The sequence below is a fragment of the Diceros bicornis genome, chromosome 30 (assembly GCF_020826845.1).
Source record: "Diceros bicornis minor isolate mBicDic1 chromosome 30, mDicBic1.mat.cur, whole genome shotgun sequence".
NCBI classification, from domain to species: domain Eukaryota; kingdom Metazoa; phylum Chordata; class Mammalia; order Perissodactyla; family Rhinocerotidae; genus Diceros; species Diceros bicornis.
Window position 1 is genome coordinate 10411927 of NC_080769.1, and position 10560 is coordinate 10422486.

Here is a 10560-nt window from a genome sequence, read left to right on the forward strand (position 1 = left end):
TTTGTTTTAGTTGATGCTCTGGGTCTCAATCTTTATTATACATCTAACATTTTCATATGTTGAGCATCTACCTAGTATGTGCTAGGCACCTTGTAATTCCTGAAAAGACAGTGGTGAGCAGAAACAGTCACATCCTCTGTCCCGCAAATAAACATAAGATTAGTAATGTGAGAAGCACATCAGTGAACAGTACAGGATGCTGGACTTGTGAGTCTCACCCACTCTGTCCTCCTGACCCTCACTCTCTGTTCTCCATCTCACTAGCCTCTGAAATTTCTTCCATTCCCAAGCTCACTGACCCACAGGGCAACCATGAATTCTCTTCTCTCAACCCAAAATCCCTTTCTTTCCTTATTTCCTCTGGTTTACAATTACCATCCTTCCTCACACAATTCAAATATCCATATTTCAGAGAAGACTTTTCCACTGACCTCCCCAGAATAAATTGGTCCTTAGTGATTTCTTCTCTCTTTAATTAGGATTCTCTAGGCATTAATAACGTGGACATTTATTTTATCATGGAGAATGTTATGTTATAATCAAATCTTAAATTTGCCTTTCAATTTTTAAGATGATTCAATTTATAGAAGCTTTGAATACTTTTATCAAATATATCAATCATATTTTTGCAATGAACTCCAATAGTTGTTAATACAATACATCCCCACTTCTGAGAACGTACACATGAGCACAAACACTTTGTATTTTATTCTAATGGTTTTGTAATTTTGTTCCCTCCTGTTACCTATGCAGTCCACATGCTTTTTCCCCTTCTTGAAAGGATCCACTTGGTAAGCAGTATCTGAACGAGGGGGCCATAGGGATCTTCGTTAATTAGAAGTGCTGCATGGCGGTCAAAAGAGGTAACAGAGCTGTTTTGTTTATAATGAAGATAATTCCATCTTTGATGGCTACCTTAGTTTAAGGGGAATGTTAATGATAGCCGTGCAAAACAGAATTATTGTGACCTTAAGTACAGAAGCTCACATTTATCAAGTGCCCACTATATGTCACAAGAATAACACTATAAAAATTACATGCATCGTCTAATTTATTTCACTCATCAGTCTTATATCATAGGGAATATTTACCACTCCCATTGTAGAGGTGAGGTATCTGCAGCTAAGATAGACTAAATAACTTTCTCAAGGTCACACAGATGGTATGTTGATGGATCAAAATTCTATTCTAGGAAGTCTGACTCAACATCCCATTTTCTAAATCACAGCTCTATACTGTACCTTGGGAGAGTTATCTATCAAAAATAGTTGTCATAAAAGGAACAGACTAATAATGATGATAATAGCCATCATTTATTGAGATTCTACTGTGCACAAAGGCATTTCTAAACCACACAAAGAATATAATAGCAGTAAGCACATTTTTAGAAATAGAAAAATATAAGGCACATGAGAGTTAACTGTGACATCAATAGGAAGCATCAGGTCACAGAATTGAAGTTGTTTGAGTTGAAAACCCATGTCTTAATCACTATTATAGGGTTATTAGAATGAAAGAAGTATGGAGATTATCAAAGAAAACATCTTAACTGTCTTCAATTACTTTGAAAGCGTGGTATCAAAGAAGAATTTGGTTTATGTCCATGGATTCAAATAGAAGAATTAGAACCAATGAGTAGGAGATGAAAGGAGAGATATTTCTGTTAAATTAAGGAAAGTTTGAATGATCACACGTATTTGAGATGGAAATGGGTTATCATTCGACTGAATGAATCACTGTCATTGGAAAGACTCAACAGAGTGTGAAGTTTGTCTACCTGAAGGTGGAATCAGGAGGTGTTGACTAGCTGAGGGGCCAGTTGAATGTTCATGGAACACTGCATTTGCCTCCTTCCCTGACCAGCTACATGGAGGCAGGAAACCACACAGAAGTATCAGAATTCCTTCTCCTGGGTCTCTCAGAGGATCCTGAACTGCAGCCCCTGCTCTTTGGAGTGTTCCTGTCCATGTACCTGGTCACCGTGCTTGGGAACCTGCTCATCATTCTGGCCATCAGCTCTGACTCCCACCTCCACACCCCTATGTACTTCTTCCTCTCCAACCTGTCCTTTGTAGACATCTGCTTCATTTCTACCACCACCCCAAAGATGCTAGTGAACATCCAGGAACAGAGCACAGACATCTCCTATGTAGGATGCCTCACTCAGGTGTGTTTTTTCACAATTTTTGCTGGAATGGATAATTGCCTCCTGACTGTGATGGCCTATGACCGGTTTGTGGCAATCTGCCACCCCCTGCACTACATGGTAATCATGAACCCACGTCTTTGTGGCCTCCTGGTTCTGACATCTTGGTTCATCATTTTATCTGTCTCCTTGACTGATATTCTACTGATGATGCGGCTGACCTTCTGTTTAGGCACTGAAATTCCACATTTCTTCTGTGAACTGGTTCAGGTTCTCAAGGTGGCCTGCTCTGACACCCTCATCAATAACATTTTCTTATATGTGGCCACTGCACTGCTGTGTGTGTTTCCTCTCACCGGGATCATCTTCTCTTACTCACAGATTGTCTCCTCCATAATGAGGATGTCCTCTACAGGAGGAAAATACAAAGCATTTTCCACCTGTGGGTCTCACCTCTCTGCAGTTACCTTGTTTTATGGGACAGGCCTGGGGGTCTACTTTAGTTCTGCTGTGACCCATTCTTCCCAGAGAAGCTCGATTGCTTCAGTGATGTACACTGTGGTCACCCCCATGCTGAACCCCTTCATCTACAGCCTGAGGAACAAGGATGTGAAGGGGGCCCTGGGAAGTCTCCTCAGCTGAGTAGCCTCTTGTTCATGATGGGTCTCTGGCCTCAGAACTGAGTGGATACTGTGGGCTCCAAAGGCAAATGTTGCAAATTTAACTCTCTTTTTACTTTTCCTCCCCTGAAAGACATTCTTGAATTTTTCAATTCCCAAAAAATTCACATTCGTTTTTGTATTAATTTCTCAACAACTCCCTCAGTAATTCTTTTTTGATTTTTCTTGTCTATGTGCTGTCCATAAAGTTTCCTTTAGCCATTCCTTTGGTTTCTGACTTAAGATTCAAAGCACTTATCATGTCAAGTGCTGATGTGGTTTCTCCAAAATTACACTCTAAAACGTTGGTGTTTTTCACTTTCACTTGGTTGTGTGCTTGTTTTCTCTACAAGAAATGGAATGAAAATCATACAGTCATCACAACAAAGTGCATACCACATAGGATTGTGCTTGTTTCTTTGCATTTATGATTTTATTTCATCTTGAAAACATTTCTTTGTGATATTTCTCTCATTCATTCCACTTTTCAGAAGAAACTGAGATTGAATTGTACTCTAACCTGGCTAGCTGACACTGACTTTGCTATCTTTTTTTTTTTTTTGGTGAGGAAGATTGGCCCTGAGCTAACATTTGTTGCCAATCTTCCTCTTTTTGCTTGAAGAAGATTGTCGCTGAGCTAACATCTGTGGCAATTCTCCTATATTTTGTACGTGGGACACTGCCGCAGCATGGCTTGACAAGCGGTGCATAGGTCCGCGCCCAGGATCTGGACCTGCAAACCCCGGGGGTGCCAAAGTGGAGCACGTGAACTTAACCACTACACCACGGGGCTGGCCCCGCTATTCTACTTTTCATGAGAACAGTGATGTGATTTTCAACTTCAAACTAGAAATGGAGATTTGAAAGCTGGACTGTTCAAATGGTTCATAGTAATAACCCACCTAGAATAACTCTGAGACATTGCATCATTCTTTGTGATCTTTCTTTCCATTCTTTTTCCTTCATTCTTTCCTTCCTTCTTCCCATCCATCCAACCATCCATCCATCCTTCTTTTCATTCCTTCTTTTATTTCACCTTTATTTACCATCATTGCAATTTAAAGATATACTTTCTAAGATCCTAAAACATGCATAATGAAGACAATAGAATCAGAGTTGTTTTTCACCTGATGAAATTTTAATTTTGGGGGGGTACTTTCTGGAGGTGCCATCAGAAGTGGTAGTTACACATGTGTAGAATGTGTTTAGAACTTAGCTGAATTTTCGAGAAGAATGTTGATAGAATTAATTCCGCAGTGAAGGATGGAGTAGTAGGTGCTGTTCATCATTCCTCCCACGTTTCCTGGGATCATCTCACCATCTCCATTCCATGACGGCCAATGGCCAGCACCAGCTGGAACCTATGTTAATCAATACATGGTAGCAGAAGTGACAGGGAATTATGCACCATCGGAGACAGCCCTTAAGAGAGAGGTTTGGGGTATGCCATGTATTTTATCCTTTAACTAGGATAATTCTGAGGTTTGGATTTTGTACCATTTTCCAGAATTTCCCCACCGAATGAAAATTCTGCTCAATAACAGTCACAGCTGACTTAATGCAAGCTATTTATTTGATGTATTTTCTTCCCTTTGTCCACTTCTCCTCTCTCCCATCCAGGTTCCTTGCTCCGTCCAATAAAATGCGCATGAATCCTTGTATCAGCGTCTGCTTCTGTGGGAACCTAAACTAACACAGGTAACAAAGACTGTAATGTATCAAGACAATATCATGAAAAGATTTAGAGACTTTCAGAGAAAAAAATAAACTAAATATTGGAGACATAGTAAGGACTGCAAAATTACTCAAAAATCCTAATTTCTTAGAGACAAAAGACATGTTTGATGTGGCTTCAATTCACTTTGATTCCATTAAGTTTAATCCAATGTACATTTATTGTCTACTGTGTACAAACTGAGGAGGAAACCAGAGAGATAAAATGATTTCAATACAGAGAGGTGAGCATAATAATATTGGTGTGTAGTAGGTCCTGTGAAAAATAAAGGTAAAATATTTCACTTCACCTTGAATAATTCAAGAAAAAATTCTTTAGACATTTATTTTTAACATTTTTTTAAAATAGGCAAACACTTTTATTTTGTATTCCACATGAAAGCGAAGAGTCCGGGGACAAATGGCAAGTACTCATTTTTTCTTCAGCTCTGGATCCACATCTACAGTCTATTCTTTTTTTTTTTTTTTGTGAGGAAGACCAGCCCTGAGCTAACATTTATTGCCAATCCTCCTCCCTTTTTCCCCCAAAGCCCCAGCAGATAGTTGTATGTCATAGTTGCACATCCCTCTACTTGCTGTATGTGGGACGCCACCTCAACATGGCCGGACAAGCGGTGCGTCAGTGCACGTCCGGGATTCGAACCCGGGCCGCCAGTGGCAGAGTGCACGCACTCAATGACTAAGCCACAGGGCCAGCCCTCTATAGTCTATTTTAAGGCTATCCTTACAGTGGTACGAGGGGAAGGATGAGAGGAGGGGAGAGAATCTTTCCAAAGTAGGAAAAGCTGTAGATTCTCAAAAGATTTAGAGATCTACCAATATAACTCTTCCTTTAAAAAACCCGATTCCCAGAGAAGGATATCCAAATGAAGTTACCCTACTTTAATGAGAACTTACAGCCCTGAATTGCTGCTCTCCATTTTGACCCTCAAAAGTGGAGTCAATTACACAATTACACTGCTTCTCAAATTTAATTTGCATACAGATCACCTAGGGATCTTGTTAAACTATAGATTCTACTTCAGTAGGTCTGGCATGAGGCTCCCAGGTGAAGCTAATCCTGCTGGTCCTGTTGATCCAGGGACCATACTTTGAAGAGCAAGAAACTAGAAGGAGACTGATTATCCTTCAACACTCATTTTCAAACTCTGGTGTTCATCAGAATCTCCTACGGGGTCTTGTTAAATTCAACTACTTGCAATTCTGCGGTGAGCTGAGCATCTATAATAAATATCCACAAGAGATTCTGATATACACCAAAGATTAAAAGCAGCAGACCTAACATACAAAGGCGGGGAGAAGGGGGAAAGAGTACCATTTACAGCACAGACACCGTAAATTTGTTTATATTTATGACATTTTTCACCATGTGGCAGCAAAGCATCTTGAGGAAGGGGTGCCTTTTTCTTACAAGCATGGAGGCATTTTATAGGATAGGGACTGTGATGCCAATCCAGTAGTTACCTGCTACAGACAAGCTACCCTGTCCATGGGCTGTGAAGTCCAAAGAGGAAAGGAAAATGAAGATAATAATCACAGCCATGGCTACCTGTCAGCTCATGAGGAAGTAAACACAGCTGGCACAGTGTCTTCCTTCTCTGTCTCCAACTCAATGGGGCACCAAAAGTCCATTCCTCATCACTATTGGCTTATCACTGAGCTAAAGAAATCTAAGTAGTGAGTTATCAACTGTCCTGGGGTAAGAAGTACAAAAGGTTGTTATCCTCAACAGTTTTTCCCTGAACCTGGAACCAGCTTCCTAGTTTGCTGGAAGTCTTCTTTGTTGTCCTAAATTTAACCCAATCCCTACCTTTTCCCCCAAACAGCCAGATGCATATTTTCTTTTAGCCGTTTGATAATTAGACTTTAGGGATGTTGCCTAAGAATACAGTCTCATGCTTCATTTCTCTCTCTAGTGCTGAAGTCACCAAAGTATCGCAGGAATTCATGCACTATTATTCCTAGCTGGAAAATAAAATTCTGAAGACTTGATGACATGCTGTTCACCCTTGACCAAAAGATAAAAAGGTATCAGCCCCCTGAGGCACAGCAATATAAAGCTACACAGTGTTTAATACACATAGAATTATTTCAAAAGCAAAGTTTACGACTAAATTGAACACCTGTTTTTACAAGTCAGACACTAAAGGATCAATATAGAACTGGCTGCAAACACGTATCAAAGATGCTATCACTTATTTAAAAACAAATTAAAATGATCCCTGGCTCATTCCTTCTCAGAGTGTAATCTCGTTACTCTGAAATTTCTGGGCACTTTTCAAAGAGTAAGCCTATGAAGGGGAGAAAAATATTCTTTACAAATCTCTTGTGGCTGTAAGAAAACAGCTACTGCCACCAAATCAAAGAGAGCTACATTTATTTCAAACCACAGGATTGGAGCTAAACTGTGGTCTGTCAACCAGAGGATACCAACTTTTTTAGTAGATGACATTTTTTTGAAAGAGACAAGAAAACTAGAAGGAGTCTGGGTCTCTAGGTATAGACCATGAGACGTGTGGGATAGGAAAAAATCTTCAATAGGCCAGACCATGGCCATACCATATACAACGACCAGAGATGCCCAAAAGACACCCTCACCGCCAAAAATAGTTTCAGCCTTCAGATGTGTACTGTTTGCAATGCTCCAGTTGCTGTGCTAAAAACTTGGGTGAGGGGACTATTAGAAGGAGAGAGAAGAAGAGCAAACACTTTTATACTCCTTTCCACGGTGGGAATAACCCTCCTGGCCTACACTGGGCAGTTTAAACCCGGTTCTGGGTTACATCAGTAGCTCCTTCAGCCCAGGGATCTAATCTCCCCCAAGACAGATTCCAATTCTAGGAGAGGAGGTGAGGAGGGGGGCCAGAAGTTCTGGAAACCTTTCGAATCTTCAGTGTGTACAAATCCCTTCCACAGGAACAGACGGAGCTAAGGTTCTCGTGCCTGACACAGAGCAATGTGTAAGTTTTCCCCTCCTACTCGGGAGCCCGGGGCGCGGAAGAACCACGGAAGCGATGCCAGCCGTTAGCCGCCTCAGCACTGCCGGGAGCCGGAACCGCCGGCCCTGCCCACCCGCAGTGTGGCGTGGCCGCCACAGCCCGCTGCCCTCCCCGCCCTCCAGGGCCCCTGCACCCCGCCGAGCGCGGGAAGCGAGGGAATCCAGGCGCTCAGATGGGCTGTGCCTGCGGCTGCTGCCCCACTAGGAAAGGGCGGCGAGGTCTCCACGCTCAGGGCACCCCCACCTCTGACCCCGGCGGGCGCACCTGCACTGGGGGCTGGCGGGGACCCCGCTGTGCCCCTTCGGCGTACCCAGGGCCCGTACTCTGAGCATCCTGTGCTGCCCACCCGCGGCGGAGCCACGTGCGCTCTTCGCGCGCGCGGCGCACCAAGCCCTCCAGCCCGCCCAGCTCGCGCATCTTGGAGGCGTCCCGCTGCCCCGGCTCCGGGCTTTCCGAGGGACGCGGTGGGCGCGCCTCCCCTGCTTGCGCCGGTAGAAGAGGCGCTGGCATTCGTGCCGCACGTCGGACAGTGCCCACACCCGCTCGCCCACCTCCTCAATTGGGGCTTTGCGAGACACGTCCTCAATGGTGCGCGTCTGGGAGCCGTCGACGGTGCGAACCTGGATCCACATCTTGGCGCCAGGAGAGGGGGCCGGCCGCGCTCTGTCTCCCCCTGCACTCGGGGCGCCGCGCCCCGCCTGGCCAGCACCGCTTCCCTGGCGGCTCCGGCTCTCCGCGGCGGGAGGGCGAGCGCGCGCACAAGCGAGGCAGACAGACCAGACGCCGCCCAGACAGACGGCTACTCCTAGACCGCGCGCGCTCCCAGGGGAGCTGAGAAGGGAAGGAAACCGGACCTAGTCGGAGGCATCGCTGCTGCCGCCGCAGCCCCTGCCTCACAAATAGGAAGAAGCCTTTATTTTAACATTTTTATTGAGGCATGAATTACGTACATGAAATTCACCCATGATAATGTAAATTCAATGATTTTAGTAAATTTATAGAGTTATGTGAGCATTACCACAATCCAGTTTTAGAATATGTCTCTCATCTCAAAAAGTACCCTTGTGTCCATTTGCAGTTAATTCCCACGCCTACCTGAACCCTAGGAAACCACCTATCAATTTCTGCCTCTATAAGTTTGCCTTTTCTAGATATTTTAAATAAATGGAATCATACACTGTGGTTTTTCGTATCTGGCATTTTCTACTTACCAATATTTTTGAGGCTCACCCATGTGGAAGTATGTATCAATACTTTGTTCCTTTTAATTGTGGAATAGTATTCTATTATATAGCTATGTACCACATGTTGCTTTTCCTGTTATCAGCTGAAGGACTTCTGGATAGTCCCAATTTGGGGTTATTATAAATAATGCTGCTGTGAACATTTGTGCATGTGCCTCTCTGTTGACATGCATTGTCATTTCCCTTGAGTAGATATCTTGGAATGCAATTACTGGGTTATAAGGTAAATTTATGCTTAACTTTTTAAGAAACTGCCAGACTATTTTCCCAAGTGGCCACACCATTTTGCATTCCCACCAGGAAAGCGTGAATATTCCAGCTTTTCCACATCTTCACCAACACTTGCTATTCAGGAAAAACTTCTAAAAGGAGAATATGCTTGGATGTTGAAGACCAATAATGGATATAAATTTAATTAGAGAATAGGTTTGGGTGACATTTAGGAGACATTCAAGAGGGAGACACATCAGGAAGATATATGGAACTTATGGCTGAGATTTTAGAAATAATGTTGGATGTGTAGATGGAGGACAGACCACTCACAGTCTAATTTGAGACATGCAGGATTTTATAAGCAATTGAGCACCAGAGCCATGCTGTAATCATATGTATAACATGAGGGCTTTAGGATTGCCCTGAGTGAGAGAAATTGGAGTCAGAGGGAACAGTTAGGAGGGTATGGAAGTAGTCCAGGGGAGAGATGATGGGGACCTGACCTATGCCAGTAGCAATGAGATGGGTAGATTTTGAAGAAAGGTGTATTAGTTACCTATCATTGCTGTAACAAATAACTCTAAGTCTAGTGGCTTAAAATGACACAAATTCATGATCTTCCAGTTTTGGAAGTCAGAAGTCTAAACTGTATAAGCAGGGCTGCTTTCCTTCTGGAGGCTCTAGAGGAGAATCTACTTCCTTGCCTTTTCCAAATTCTAGAGGCCCCTGCATTCATTGGCTTGTGGCCCCTACCTCCAACTTCAAAGTCAACAGTATAGCATCTTCAAACCTCTCTCTAGCCCTCCTAGTTTCCTCATAAGGACTCAAGTGATGACATTGGGCCCACCCAGATAATTCAGGATAAATTTCACATCTCAAGATCTTTAGCTTAATTACACCAGTAAAGGACCTTTCATCATCTAAGGTAACACATTCACAGATTCCAGAGATGAGTACATGTACATCTTTTGGAGGCTATTATTCAGCTTACCATGGGAGATGTGTGTGAGTTAGAATTTGCCAACAATTAATTGATAAGGCCTTGAGCTGAGAAGATGGAGGGTCTTTCATGGCACTCCTTGTTGATTCTGTTGGGCACGATTATCTCATGGTCTTGGCTCACGTAAAGATAAGGCTGCACTAGACAAGTCTGCTTTGCTGGCAAGTGATAGAGGAGAGTTTCCTGACGCGTCTTATCATAGCTGAGCAGAGGCTCAACTGGACACTAGACACAGGGACTCAAACACTATGAGGATTTCCTTTCAGATCACCAGCTTTATTTCCTTGGACTAGCTATCCCCACGTGGAAACAGACACAGAAACCAGCAGCTCTCACAACTCACACCTCACAGCTTCACTACTGAAGAAGAACTGGATTTATTTTAGCTACTTATGTGTAACGAAAAAAGAAAGAGAAGTTTTCTAATTGAGACAATCGTGTGCTCCTTCCACCTTGGTCCAATCAACTGTGGTCAGGAGACAATGTTACCAGCAGCCCCTTCAGAACCACATTTGTTTATTAAATTTATCAAAACTATTTTTTACTGAGTATTTACTATGTGTCA

General features: G+C 43.1%; 1 protein-coding gene across 1 annotated transcript; it reads left to right on the forward strand.

The window, feature by feature from the left end:
* The first annotated feature begins 1867 nt into the window (after nt 1–1867).
* Nucleotides 1868–2788, forward strand: LOC131394441 (olfactory receptor 7D4-like). Its single transcript, XM_058525811.1, has one exon. The coding sequence runs from the start codon at nt 1868–1870 to the stop codon at nt 2786–2788; it is 921 nt and encodes a 306-aa protein (XP_058381794.1).
* The last annotated feature ends 7772 nt before the right edge of the window (nt 2789–10560 follow it).

Bases quoted from the DNA above. Each gene is read 5' to 3' on its own strand.
- LOC131394441 (XM_058525811.1), top strand. From the start codon at position 1,868: ATGGAGGCAGGAAACCACACAGAAGTATCAGAATTCCTTCTCCTGGGT.